Raw genomic sequence first — 15,207 nt, forward strand, 5'->3', positions numbered from 1 at the left:
TAAGGCATGTTATTAAGGAGCAGTAGTTCAAATATAGTCAAACACAACACAATCAGGATCGACATAATCGACTTACGACCGTGACAAGTAGCTGTTGTTAGTCCCGATCGGACAGACGGCTGGTGGCACGAGCAGCTCTTCTCTGCACTGTCTGCCCTGAAAAGCTCTTTAGGTATCTCTCTCTTATTTTGATAGTGTTGGGTCTGGTGTAAAATAATGAACAGGACCATTTAACCTACGATATGTTGAGTTCTTTGTCTCAACTCTTAGGTGAAACCCTCCTCCACATGTCTTTCCTGTTTATACTGTCTGAAGGCCCATCTCTCCTGTCCTTATCCTCCCAAGGTTAGAGCCAGACATGCTATTCTTGGCCTTCAGATGTTTGGAGCCGCCTGTTATCAGTTATTGATGTTCACGCTGTTCAAGTCGCTTTAGCGATTGTACCATGGACTGAATCTTTCAATTCTAACACCAGTCTGAAGAGACTTTTCGGTCTCAAGTTATTTCTTCCAATCCACGATTTCCTACATCTTCAGAGGTAAAAGTCATAGAATCATAGAAATTTACGGAATAGGAGGAGGCCATTCAGCCCACCGTATCCGTGCCGGCTGAAAAAGAACAATCCAGCCTAATCCCACTTTCCCGCTCTTGGTCCGTAGCCCTGTAGGTTACGGCACTTCAGGTGCACATCCAAGTACTTTTTAAATGTGGTGAGGGTTTCTGCCTCTACCACCCTTTCAGGCCGTGAGTTCCAGACCCCCACTACCCTCTGATTGATAGAAGTTTTCCTTGACTCCCCTCAAAACCTTCTACCAATGACTTTTTTAAAAAAAAAAACACTGAACAGCCCATCCTTCAAACACTGCTGTGATATAAACCCTGATGTAATCCTGACACTGAAAACTCTCAAAGATGGTAATTCTTTTAGCTATTTTGCTATGTTTAAAAAAAGACTTACATTTATATAGCACCTTTCACGATGTCCCAAAGCGCTTTCCAGCCAATGAAGTACTTTTTAAAGTGTAATCACTGTTGTAATGTAGGAAATGCAGCAGTCAATCTGTGCACAGCAAGCTCCCACCCAAACAGCAATGTGATAATGACCAGTTTTTAGGTGTTGGTTGAGGGTTTAATATTTGGATGGTTTTGAGGTTGTACAATAAGATCGTGTTAAAAATACGAAATGTGCAAAGTTATAAAATGATCCATGTGCCCAGAAAATGTTGATTAAATGTACTTTTTTTTTAATCCTCCGTTGTGCAGGAAGCAGTATTTTCAGCTGTGGCAAGGGGCATTATCGAGTCCTGCATGAATGGATACAATGGCACCATTTTTGCATAGTAAGTCATTTATCATTTATTCTACGATGTAATCATTTTGTTTGTTTGAAAAGAATCAAAGTCTTTTCTAATAGTTTTTAAATGACAGTGAAGCTGTAAAACCGGTTATTGAGCAGGTTGCTGGGGTTCCTGCTACCTCTGCCTCAGTGAATTCAAGCTTTTACGTAGACATTCTTCTTGCTGTGCTGGTATTAAGTATCTGGTGTGTAGTGAATATTGGCATTCCCAACCCTGTTACCAGTCATCATCATAAGCAGTCCCTTGGAATCGAGGAAGACTTGCTTCCACTTTTAACATGAATTCTTCGGTGGCTGTACAGTCCACTGTACGGGAATTACAGTCTCTGTCACAGGTGGGACAGATAGCCGTTGAGGGAAGAGGTGGGTGGGACTAGTTTGCCGCGCGCTCCTTCCGCTGCCTGCGCTTGGTTTCTGCATGCTCTCGGCGATGAGACTCGAGGTGCTCAGCGCCCTCCCGGATGCACTTCCTCCACTTAGGGCGGTCTTTGGCCAGGGACTCCCAGGTGTCGGTGGGGATGTTGCACTTTATCAGGGAAGCTTTGAGGATCTGATCCAATCCACATCCAGACCGGGGTCAAACACGGCTGCGCATCGCCCCAATCCTCTTCTCAATCTTTCTCGCTGCTATGTTACCAATAGGTATGTGTTGACAGTGCACAACTATCGATTTAGTGCCAGATGGTAACACTGTTGAGCCGAGCGGTTGCGCAGCTTTCTGGAGGTGCTGCACAGGCCCACCAGACTGTTGCCGGCTTCACCATGGACAATCCAGGTATTTGTGGAAATTTGAATGGGCTGTGCAGTCCAAAAAAAAAATGAGGGCAACATTGGTTGGTATCAAATTGGCAGTGGTGCTCAGTGGATCATAACAGTAGGCCATTCGGCCCCTCCAGCCTGCTCCGCCATTCAATAAGATCATGGCTGATCTTCTACCCCAACTCCACTTTCCTGCACTCTCCCGATATCCCTTGGTCCTGTCCATTATTTTACACCAGACCCACCAATAACAAAATAAGAGAGATACCTAAAGAGCTTTTCAGGGCAGACGGTGCAGAGAAGAGCCTCCACACCCCTCTGGGGTCGAGAATTCCAAAGATTCACCACCCTCTGCGTGAAGAAATTCCTCCTCATCTCAGTCCTAAATGGCCGACCCCTTATTCTGAGATTGTGATCCCCGGTTCTAGACTTCTCAGCCAGAGGAAACATCCTGTTGTAAGAAATGGCATACTGGTGCAACATGGAATGTTGTAGTTTGGGGTGGATTAGAAGGAGTTCTATTGTGAAGCAGACCATGTGGTATCTGATCTGTTGACTCTGGAAGCCTGCTCCTAATGCAATCATTCCTTGCCTCGGGCACTGATATTTAGCCATTCTGCTGGGTGATCCCAGCAAATTGTGTTATTAGTGTCCTTCAAACATTCTTTTAGATAGTATATTCTCTCAGAACAAATAATTTTTGCATGTCCTAACATTGTGGAGAAGCTGGGGTTGTTCTCCTCTAGAGCAGAGAAGGTTAAGGGGAGATTTGATCGAGGTGTTCAAAATCGTGAATGGTTTTGATAGTCAATAAGAAAAGATAAACTGTCTCTTCACTGGCAGAAGGGTCGGTAGTCACAGATTCAAGATGATTGGCAAAAGGACCAGAGGGAGCATGAAACATTTTTCCGCAGCGAGTTGTTGCGATCTGGAACGCGTTGCCTGAAAGGGTGACGGAGGCTGGATAGCTCTTTTTTGGCCGTCACAGACATGATGGGCCGAATGGCCTCCTTCTGTGCCGTAAATTTTTATGATTCTTCTGTGAAATTGCCCACTTCCACTGCTGAAACCCTTATCCCTGCTGTTTGCATCTCCAAATTCAATTACTCCAATTGTCTCCTTGCTTGCTTTCCTTCATCCAAACTCCAACTTGTCTAAAATGCAGCTGCCTGTATCCTATCGTGCTCCTGGCCTTGTTTGTCCATCACTCCCGTCATTGTAAAACTACATTTGGTTCCTGATCCACAGTGTATTAAGTTTTTAAATACTTGGGGCTGGATTTTGATCAAAAAACGGCACTACCACCGGTTTACCGCCCAAAAAACTGCTATGATTATTCAATTAAGAACGGTGGAAAATTAATCAAAAAAAGGGGAAAAAATCCGCCTGGCGAGAAAAATCGCTGTTGCACGTGGATTCTCGGCGGTAAACGCGATCCTCATCGAATTTAGTCCGAGGCTATGAGTTGGGCCTAGGGAGTGGGGGTGAACACACACTATTTAAAAAAAAAAACACAAATGAAAACATCGCAAAACATTCACAGGACCCTTTTCCAGTGAATCGGTGCAAAAGAATTTAAAAAACCCACTTTTTTAACTTGCCCTTTTTTTTTGCAGGGTTTCATACCTGCCGCCGATCAAAGGGTTGCACCGGCTGGTTTCTCCTCGGTGTTTTTTTTTCCATCAACTACGGATCACCGCTGCCACCAAACACCGGCGGTCCGCTCCCCAGCGATATGTCGAGACCGCCGGCGGGACACTTTGATGAAATTCCCACCGGGTGGTTTTCCACCGAAAACGAGGGATACTGCCGAAAAACGCGGCAGAATGGCTGCTGAAATTCCGGCCACTTGTCTTTAAATCGCTTCATGTCCTCCATCCACTCTATCTCGGCAACCTCCTCCAGACTTTCTCTCCTGCACCCTTCGCTTTCCTCAACTCTGACTACCTATTGGGACTGTGCACGTCTGTTTTTGTATCTAAAACGAGTATATTTAAAAAAATGGATAAAATTGATCTTGAGTGGAATTTGATGAGGTCGGTATTAATCTTCAGGTTGCAAGAAAAGCTGGCTAAACGTTTGTTTTACAGGAAGAGTGTCTTGAAAGGTTCTTGCTCGTTTACTCTCTCTCCCACTCAAAATAATACATTAAAGTCAACATTTGCTAAGAGCCACTTGTTAACAGTGCTAATGCTATTAAAAAATTATATTTCCTTTTCTTAGCGGACAAACTGGTTCAGGGAAGACATTCACAATGTTGGGTACGTACGCAAACATTTTAAACTCTTGATTTTATACTGTAACCTGTCGGGTGAGGAAAACTTGATCCACGGACAGTTAGGAACCTTTGATGCAATGCTTCTATTGAATCAAATGGGGAAATGCAGCAGCCAAAGTAAGCCATTTACATTTTTATTTTATTCGTTCACGGGATGTGGGCATCGCTGTCAAGGCCAGCATTTATTGCCCATCCCTAATTGCCCACGAAGGTGGTGGTGAGCTGCCTTGAACCGCTGCAGTCCGTGTGGTAAAAGTGCTGACTTTATCGTAGCGATTTGGTTCAACTGAGTGTCTCGCGGGGCCATTTCAGAGGGCAGTTAAGAGTCAACCACATTGCTGTGGGTCTGGAATCACATATAGGCTCAGACCGGATAAGGACTGCAGATTTCCTTCCCTAAAGGACATTAGTGAACCAGAAGGGTTTTTCTGACAATCCGGTAGTTTCATGGTCACCATTACTGATATTGTGTATAATGCACGGAAATCATCTGATTAGCACACAGTCAGGTACCTTTATTTTGTAATGTTAATATATGGTGACGTGCTATTTCATGAAGATCTTTTTACATTAGTGCATAAATAAAAGCCAGTAAAGGTGAGAGCAACTTGGATAGGTTAGGTGAGTGGGCAAATGCATGGCAGATGAAGTATAATGTGGATAAATGTGAGGTTATCCACTTTGGTGGTAAAAACAGAGAGACAGACTATTATCTGAATGGTGACAGATTAGGAAAAGGGGAGGTGCAAAGAGACCTGGGTGTCATGGTACATCAGTCATTGAAGGTTGGCATGCAGGTGCAGCAGGCGGTTAAGAAAGCAAATGGCATGTTGGCCTTCATAGCAAGGGGATTTGAGTACAGGGGCAGGGAGGTGTTGCTACAGTTGTACAGGGCATTGGTGAGGCCACACCTGGAGTATTGTGTACAGTTTTGGTCTCCTAACCTGAGGAAGGACATTCTTGCTATTGAGGGAGTGCAGCGAAGGTTCACCAGACTGATTCCCGGGATGGTGGGACTGACCTATCAAGAAAGACTGGATCAACTGGGCTTGTATTCACTGGAGTTCAGAAGAATGAGAGGGGACCTCATAGAAACATATAAAATTCTGACGGGGTTAGACAGGTTAGATGCAGGAAGAATGTTCCCAATGTTGGGGAAGTCCAGAACCAGGGGTCACAGTCTAAGGATAAGGGGTAAGCCATTTAGGACCGAGATGCGGAGGAACTTCTTCACCCAGAGAGTGGTGAACCTGTGGAATTCTCTACCACAGAAAGTTGTTGAGGCCAATTCACTAAATATATTCAAAAAGGAGTTAGATGAGGTCCTTACTGCTAGGGGGATCAAGGGGTATGGCGAGAAAGCAGGAATGGGGTACTGAAGTTGAATGTTCAGCCATGAACTCATTGAATGGCGGTGCAGGCTAGAAGGGCCGAATGGCCTACTCCTGCACCTATTTTCTATGTTTCTATGTTTCTATGCTGCAAAAAAATCTTGTGTGAATTTAACATTTTCTACACTGCAAAATCAAATTGTTCACCATGGTTACTGATCAAATGCTTGTACTGCCAGTTTAATCATGCATGCCTATGTAGAGGAGGAGCTAATGTGAGAAGATTGGCTTGCCCCTTTACTTTTTAAACTGTTATTTTGGTCACTTTCTTCCTTCCTTGATGGGAGTTTGGCCAAGGTTGGAATTTTCTGTATGGGACTGACCTGAGTGAATTGTATTGGCCAATGGACTGCATGGGGGTAATTTTATGAGGCTCAGCTTTGCAGCCTCATTACCTGGGAGGCAGCTGAAAATAAAGCTAGAACACGGAAGCCCTGTGCAGCGTGGCTTCGTGCGGGGAGCATTGCCATGCAGAATTACCCCTTGTGTTCTAACGCACTCACTTATTTTAGAATCGTAGACGCTTACTGCACAGAAGGAGGCCATTTGCACCACCATGTCTGTGCTGGACAAAAAAGAGCTATCCAGTATAATCCCACTTTCCAGCTCTTGAATTGCAGGTTACGACACTTCAAGAGCACATCCAGGTACTTTTTAAATGTGGTGAGGGTTTCTGCCTCTACCACCCTTTCAGGCAGTGAGTTCCAGACCCCCACTACCCTCTGGGTGAAAAATGCTGTCCTTGATTCCCCTCTAATCCTTTTACCAATTACTTTAAATCTATGCCCCCTCTGCTAAGGGAAATAGGTTCTTTCTACCCACTCTATCTAGGCCTCTCAATTTTATACACCTATACGCTTCTTCACCCATACTTCAATAAGTACAATACTCGAACCGTTGACATTTGTTACCCGTTATACAAGTGTGTTTTGTATTTCCAGGTCCCTCTGATGATTCAGATAACTTCACTCACAATTTGAGGGGAGTAATTCCTCGCAGCTTTGAATATCTATTTTACTTGATCAATCGAGAAAAGGAAAAGGTATCTTCTTTTAGATTGTTATGTACCAATACTTTTTTTTAATTACCTTTTGTCCTGGTCAATATTTATCCCTCAATTAACATAACAAAAAAATGTGTATCTGGTCATTATCATCATCATCGGCAGTCCCTCGGAATCGAAGAAGACTTGCTTCCACTCTTAAAATGAGTCCTTAGGTGGCTGAACAGTCCAATACGAGAACCGCAGTCTCTGTCACAGGTGGGACAGATAGTCTTTGAGAGAAGGGGTGGGTGGGACAGGTTTGCCGCACACTCCTGCCTACGCTTGGTTTCTGCATGCTCTCGGCGACGAGACTAGGTGCTCAGCACCCTCCCGGATGCACTTCCTCCACTTAGAGGGGTCTTTGGCCAGGGACTCCCAGGTGTCGGTGGGGATGTTGCACTTTATCAGGGAGGCTTTGAGGGTGTCCTTGTAACGTTTCCGCTGCCCACCTTTGTCTCGTTTGCTGTGAAGGAGTTCCGAGTAGAGCGCTTGCTTTGGGAGTCTCGTGTCTGGCATGCGAACTATGTGGCCTACCCAGCGGAGCTGATCGAGTGTGGTCAGTGCTTCAATGCTGGGGATGTTGGCCTGGTTGAGGATGCTAACGTTGGTGCATCTGTCCTCCCAGGGCATTTGTAGGATCCCCACCAGCCTGTCCTCACCGCGCTGCACTGCTCCCCCAATCATCAAGATCCATGGCGCGGCCCTGGACAACATGGACCACTTCCCTTATCTCGGGAGCCTCCTATCAACAAGAGCAGGCATTGACAATGAGACCCAACACCGCCTCCAGTGCAATCTTCGGCTGCCTGAGGAAAAGTGTTTTTGCAGACCAGACCCTCAACACTGCCACCAAGCTCATGGTCTACAGGGCTGTAGTAATACCTGCCCTCCTGTATGGCTCAGAGACATGGACCATGTACAGTAGACACCTCGAGTCGCTGGAGAAATACCACCAACTATGTCATTATCACATTGCTGTTTGTGGGAGCTTGTTGGCTGTTGCATTTCCCAACAGTGAGCACACTTCAAAAAAGTACTTAATTGGCTGTATAACGCTTTGGGGCGTCCTGAGGTCGTTAAAGGCGCTGTATAAATGCAAGTCTTTATTTCTTTTTATAATTTAAATATTTGCATTTGCCGAACATATTAGACTTAAAATATCACAAAGCACTTTAGTGAAATGCCATGACTTGTGCGGACAAGTGCAGTACCCATGAATGACCAGTTAACCTGTTATTTTGGTGGTATTAATTGAGGGGGGGAATGTTGGCCAGGACACCGAGAGAACCCTCTGTTCTTTGGCGTCCGTCTGAACTACAGGAACAGTCAAACGATATTTCAATTTAGCGTCTCCTCTGAAGGATGGCATCTCTGAGGGTGCGCCTTTCTTCCAATGTCGCACTGGAGTGTGAGTGTAGCTCAAGCTCATCCATCCAGTGTCTGAATGCACAGCCTTCTGATCCACAGGCGAGAGCTATCAACCGAGCCAAGCTGTCGGAACAAAACCACCTTGAAGTTTAATAATCTACTTCTGTGTTCCTCAACAGGCTGGAGAAGGCAAGAATTTTCTCTGCAAGTGCTCCTTCATTGAGATTTACAACGAACAAATATTTGATCTGTTGGACCCAGCTTCAACTGGTCTGTTTCTTCGAGAAAGCATAAAAACAGGTGTCTTTGTTGAAGGGGTAGTTGAACAAGTTGTAACTTCAGCGGCTGAGGCCTATCAGGTAACTTAGTACCACAAAACTTAAATGTTAGACACTTTGGAGGAGAAATTTGTTTTTTTAGCGCCAGGGAGGGGTGCTAAACACGTACCGCCCGAGCGCCGAGCTCTGACAGCCTGCTGCGAACTTCACTGATGGTTTAGCAGCAGCGCTGTCACTGAACGCTGCGCGCGCTCTAGTGCCGCCCACTTGGTGACGTCAAGAGTGTGCAACGCCTCCCTTGAGACACGTTTCCGAAATTGACTGCTTCTGCCTGTCGTAGCACCTGGCGCTACTCCCGACGGCGAAGCAGATGGTGCACAGAGGATCCCGGGGCGGTATCGCAGGGAATGAAGAGGTCGGCGTTGAGTCAAACTTTTAACAATTACTTACCTCTCTTACCTGTGGAAGGCTGTTGGATCTCCCTTCCATTTTTTTTTAAGGTTTCACATGGTCGACCCCCCCCCTCCTCTTTAGGTGCTAGGATCGGTATCCCAGCGCCGCAAGTTGAGACGTGCCCTCTTCCCCGCCCCCCCCCCCCCAGGCGATGGCCTTTAGCACCCTAAGAGCATTGTGCAACGCTTCCCTTAGCGTTCCACTCTCCTCTTGGGCGATACACCTGAATATGCCACTTTGAGGTGGTAGACATCGCCGGTGCTAAAAGTAGTGCCCCGGTAGTGTCACTGGCTCAAAGTGGGCCACACCGAATTTCTAGCCCCCTGTTTAGTAATGATTACCACAAATTCCACTGTTTTATTTCAGTACCATTGTAGTTGGCCAGGTCACTCATGGTGCTGAAGGTGAGCATGTTTAGAAGTGTGTTAAACGGAGTTGTTTCTATATTTGGGTGTTTTCTAGCAGATTGGGTTGAGTAAACAAATGGTCTGTTCTGAAAATTCATTGCATTTGATCACATTGGCCCTTGCGGTGGACTGTGCTGCAATAGGTTATTTGTTCAAGTGTAAGTTGCCATGCTTTTTATTAAAAAACTGCACTTCATATTTTAAAACATTTGGTGGGAAATGCAGCTATGGCATCAATCCCCACTGGTTGTGGTGTTGAGCACAGCTGGTTGTAAACGTACTAAAGTGTTTCTAAGATTTGAAAGATACGTGGGACATTTTTTAAGTTTAAAAATCCAACCATAATTTACCATTAAATCAAATGATCCTATTTTTCAAGAGAGCCTGTGTTTTAATTGACCAATGTGAAGCCCACCGTTTTAAGAATGGTACACCATGTCAAAGCTTTTACATTAGATTGGGACCAGAGTAGAAAAAGAAATGTGTACATTAGTGATTGAATGGCTATGCATGGATTGTGGGCAGCTTCAGAAAAGAAATCATAGGAATTTACGGCACAGGAGGCGGCCATTCGGCCCATCGTGTCCAGCCTAATCCCACTTTCCAGCTCTCGGTCCGTAGCCCTGTAGGTTACGGCACTTCAGGTGCACATCCAGGTACTTTTTAAATGTGGTGAGGGTTTCTGCCTCTACCACCCTTTCAGGCAGTGAGTTCCAGACCCCCACCACCCTCTGGGTGAAAAAAGTTCTCCTCAACTCCCCTCTAAACTTCCTCCCAATTTCTTTAAATCTATGCCCCCTGGTTGTTGACCCCTCTGCTAAGGGAAATAGGTCCTTCCTATCCACTCTATCTCAGCCTCTCAGAATTTTATACACCTCAATTAAATCACCACTCATCCGACTGTTTGAAAGAAAACAACCTCGGCCTCCAAGGAATAACCCATTTTCTAATTTCTGACAGGTGTTGTCCATGGGATGGCGGAACCGAAGTGTAGCTTCTACCTCAATGAACCGAGAGTCATCGCGGTCTCACGCCGTCTTCACAGTTACTATAGAATCGAAGGAAAAGATCAACAACCTGGTTAACATCCGAACATCGCAGCTGAACCTGGTAGACTTGGCAGGGTCAGAACGACAGAAAGACACACATGCTGAAGGGCTTCGGTTAAAGGCAAGGACCAATCTGTACCTTCTGTTCAGGATTGCAGATTACGGAAACTAGTTACTTCATCGTACATTTGGAATCTTTCATAATCACTAAGCATTCTGCTGTTGGGGTACAGTAGCATAGTGGTAGTATTACTGGACGAAGAATCCAGAGGCCTGGACTAATGATCTGGAGATGGGAGTTCACATCCCACCACAGCAGCTGGGGAATTTAAATTCAGTTAATTAAATAAATCTGGAATAAAAGGCTTGTATCGGTAATGGTGACCATGTAACGACCAGATTGTCGTAAAAACTCAACTGGTTCACTAATGTCCTTTTTATAAGAAAATAAGAAATGGGAGCAGGAGTCGGCCATTTGGCTGATCTGATCCTGGGTTCCGCTCCACTTCCCTGCTCGCTCCCCATAACCCTTCACTCCATTCAAAAATCTGTCTCCACCTTAAATATAATTCAATGACCCAGCCTCCACAGCTCTCGCCACAGATTTACGAACCTCTGAGAGAAGAAATTCCTCCTCATCTCACTTCGAACTGGGCGACCCCTTATTCTGAAACTATGCCCCTTGGGAAGGAAATCTGCCGTCCTTACCCGGTCTGGCCTATATGTGACTGCAGACCCACAGCAATGTGGTTGACTCTTAACTGTCTTTTTGAAAGGGCTGAGCAAGCCACTTACCTTCTCATGGGCAGTCAATCTTGTCCATGTTGGCGACGCCAACATCTTGTGAATAAGAGTAAGTACGGCTAATTAGGTGCTCGAATTGGTTTGTCCACATGGATAGTGTTATATATGTAAACTTGTATTTGCTCTGTACAGCCACCAGAGGGCTCATCCCCTGGAGGCCCAAAGGACCCCATAATCCCTTGGGAGCACAGGAATTTAAGGAGGCCTCACAGGTTGGAGAGGCACTCTGGAGACCTGCAATAAAAGACTGCGGTCACACTTTACTTTGAAGCTCACAATGTTCAGTCTGACTCTTTATTCATACATAAGTGTTTTTTTTTAAACCAAGTATGGAAGCTTCAGTGCATATATGTGATAGAATTCACCTGGAATCTGAGCTAACCTTGATTTTCTAGTTTTAAAATTCTTAAGAACATTATTTCTCGGTACTTGTTTGTCATGGCTGATTGAGGGCCCTGTCACACACACTATATTTTACTTCCATCAAGCTAATGCATTTGAAAAATTAGATGATGTAAAACAGAAGATCTTTTAATGGCTGTTTTTGTAATTGCTTTTCCCTTCTTGCGTGTTCTTTAGGAGGCCAGCAATATTAACCGATCACTGAGCTGTCTGGGACATGTCATTATGGGGCTTGTTGATATGGCTAATGGAAAAAACAGACACATCTGTTACAGAGATTCTAAGCTGACGTTCCTTTTGAGGGTAATGTAAATATTAAATTGTTGGAAACACTTTATTTTTTGATAAGTTAGGCGAATAGTAACAGCAACAACTTGTATTTATATAGCGCCTGTAACTTAGTAAAACATCCCAAGGTGCTTAACAGGAGCGTTCTAAAACAAAATTTGACACCGAACCACTTAAGGCAATATTGGGGCAGATGACCAAAAGCTTGGTCAGAGAGGTAGGTTTAAAGGAGAGCCTTAAAGGAGGAAAGAGAGGTTTAGGGAGGGAGTTCCAGAGCTTAGGACCTTGGCAGCTGAAGGCACGGCCACCAATAGTGGAGCAATTAAAATAAGGGATTCTTGAGAGACCAGAATTAGAGGTGCGCATAGATCTCGGAGGGTTGTGGGGCTGGCGGAGATGGGGAGGGGCAAGGAGCCAGTGTAGGTCAGCGAGCACAGGGGTGAATGGGAATTGGTGCGAGTTACGACACGGGCAGCAGAGTTTTAAATGACATCAAGTTTGCGGAAGGCAGAAGTGCATCGGATTAGTCAAGTCTCGGTAACCAAGGCATGGATGAGGGCTTCAGCAGCAGATGAGCTGAGGCAGAGTCGGGCGATGTGCCGAAAAAGGAAGGCAGACTTGCATTTCTATAGCGCCTTTCATGACCGCCGGACGTCTCAAAGCACTTTACAGCCAATGAAATACTCTTGGAGTATAGTCACTGTTGTAATGTAGGGAACGCGGCAGCCAATTTGTGCCCAGTAAGCTCCCACGCACAGTAATGTGATAATGACCAGATAATCTGTTTTTTTTTTTATTATGTTGGTTGAGGGACAAATATTGGCCAGGACACCAGTGATAACTCACCTACTCTTCTTCGAAATAGAGCCATAGGAGATGGAAATAGGCGATCTTGATGGCGTGGATATGTGGTTGGAAACTCATTTTTGGGGTCAAAAATTACACCAAGGTTGCGAACAGTCTGGTTCAGTCTCCGACAGTTACCAGGGAGAGGGTGGTGTCGGTGGCTAGGGAACAGAGTTTGTGGCAGAGCCTGAAGACAATGGCTTCAGTTTTCCCAATATTTAGTTTTCTGCTCTTCAGTACTAGGTGACAATTTAGAGACTGTGGAGGGGTCGAGAGAGGAGGTGGTGAGGTAGAGCTGGGTGTCGTCAGCGTATATGTGGAATCTGACATTGAGTCTTCGGATGATGTTGTCAAGGGGCAGCATGTAGATGAGAAATGGGAGGGGGCCAAGGATAGATCAATGTATACAAATGATCAGATTCATTTTTCTGCACTCTTCCATTTTCAGCCAATTATTAAAGATCCACAATCTAGAAATTTGCTTTTGATTAAGTTGCACTAATTGGCCAGTTCTGAAATGATTTGGATAAGCTGAAATTAATATACTCAGAAGCCTTGGAAATTGAATTTGTTTCCTAATAAATCACAAGTATATGGTGTTCAGTTTGGATTTGAATGACCTAAATGTAGTAATTACTGGATTTATATGTGTAGGAGTGCTGAAATTCTGTTTGTGTGGGAGGGATGCATTTAATTTTTGTTGTGGCATGTCTCAGTGTCAGCTGTGGCTCAGTGGGTAGCACACACGCCTCTGAGTTAGAAGGTTGTGGGTTCAAATCCCACTCCAGGAACTTGAGCACACAAATCTAGGCTGACACTCCAGTGCAGTACTGAGGGAGGGCCGCACTGTCGGAGGGGCAGTACTGAGGGAGGGCCGCACTGTCGGAGGGGCAGTACTGAGGGAGGGCCGCATTGTCGGAAGGGCAGTATTGAGGGAGGGGCAGTACTGAGGGAGCGTTGCACTGTCCGAGGTGTGCCACCTTTCAGATGAGTTGTTAAATCAAGACCCCGTCTGCTCTCTCAGGTGGATGTAAAAGATCAGGGGAGTTCTTCCTGGGGCCAATATATTTATCCCTCAATCAACATCACTAAAACAGATTATCAGGTCATTATCACATTATTGTTTGTGGGAGCTTGCTGTGCACAAATTGGCTGCCGCGTTTCCTACAGTACAACAGTGACTACACTTCGTAAAGTACTTCAATGGCTCTAAAGCGCTTTGAGACGTCCGGTGGTCGTGAAAGACGCTATATAAATGCAAGTCTTTTATGTATTGGTATTCTGTGTTAAAAAGGAACGATTAATAATCATATTTATTTCTCACCAAGCCACACCCCAGATTTTGGACAGCCTATCTTGGGGAAGTTAGTCTCTGTTTACATAATACTCCTGTGAAACGCCTTAGGATGTTTCACTATGTTAAAGGCGCTACATAAATACAAGTTGTTGTTACAGTTGTGTAACGGGAGTTTAATTATCAGCAAATTCACGAATGACTGATTTTGTTGCAGGACTCGCTTGGAGGAAATGCGAAGACCTACATCATTGCAAACGTCCACCCTGGATCGAGGTGTTTCGGTGAAACACTCTCTACACTTCAGTTTGCTCGTAGAGCTAAGCTCATCAAAAATAAAGTGAGTTAAAGTTAATTTTGTTCAATGTGTATCTCTCATGTTGATTAACCAAGTTAGGGTTATGCATCTTCATGATGTGATTTGAGGATATGGAATCATAGAAATTTACGGCACAGAAGGAGGCCATTCGGCCCATCGTGTCTGTGCCGGCCGACAAAGAGCTATCCCGCCTAATTCCACTTTCCAGCTCTTGATCCTTAGCCTTGCAGATTATGGCACTTCAGTGCATATACAAGTACTTTTTAAATGTGATGAGGGTTTCTGCCTCTAGCACCTTTCAGGCAGTGAGTTCCAGGCCCCCACCACCCTCTGGGTGAAGAAAGTTCTCCTCAACTCACCTCTAATCCTTTACTAATTACTTTAAATCTATGCCCCATGTTGTTGACCTCTCTGCTAGGGAAATAGGTCCTTCCTATCCACTCTATCTAGCGGCCGCATAATTTTATACTCAATTAAATCTCCCCTCGTCCTCCTCTGTTCCAAAGAAAACAAACCCAGCCTATCCAATCTCTGTGTGTGTGTGTGTGTAACAGGCTCCCTGACTGTTCAGTTGGTTACCGAGCAGTTGAATCAATACAAACCAGGATTATTCCAGCCAAGTTCAATCCCCACTACACGCCATATCTACTGGCACAGAATTAATGTGTTATAATTGGCCTTGGCATCCAAGCTAGCGGTGTGGGAAATTGGGGTTCTCCGGTGACCCTCGATGGGACGTCCTTGTCACTGCACATAATGCAAGAGCTGTAGCAATCTTGGTTCCTGGAATCAATTAGCTTGCTACTGGCATTCATTATCTAGGATCACAAAATAGATAATGGAAGATCCCTGTATCCTTTCAAGAACCA

At 45.1% G+C, this 15,207-nt stretch overlaps 1 protein-coding gene across 3 annotated transcripts in view; it reads left to right on the forward strand.

Moving 5' to 3' along the window:
• kif15 (kinesin family member 15) overlaps window positions 1-15,207 on the forward strand; it is a 144,477-nt gene that overhangs the window by 50,574 nt on the left and 78,696 nt on the right. For all 3 annotated transcript variants that reach the window (XM_070880311.1, XM_070880310.1, XM_070880312.1), the window contains exons 4-10: window positions 1,264-1,340; window positions 4,340-4,377; window positions 6,727-6,827; window positions 8,378-8,557; window positions 10,297-10,506; window positions 11,769-11,894; window positions 14,237-14,359. In XM_070880311.1, coding sequence (XP_070736412.1) covers window positions 1,264-1,340; window positions 4,340-4,377; window positions 6,727-6,827; window positions 8,378-8,557; window positions 10,297-10,506; window positions 11,769-11,894; window positions 14,237-14,359 — 855 coding nt within the window. The remainder of the gene's footprint in view (window positions 1-1,263; window positions 1,341-4,339; window positions 4,378-6,726; window positions 6,828-8,377; window positions 8,558-10,296; window positions 10,507-11,768; window positions 11,895-14,236; window positions 14,360-15,207) is intronic.

The sequence above is a fragment of the Pristiophorus japonicus genome, chromosome 5 (genome assembly GCF_044704955.1).
Source record: "Pristiophorus japonicus isolate sPriJap1 chromosome 5, sPriJap1.hap1, whole genome shotgun sequence".
Classification (NCBI taxonomy): Eukaryota; Metazoa; Chordata; class Chondrichthyes; family Pristiophoridae; genus Pristiophorus; species Pristiophorus japonicus.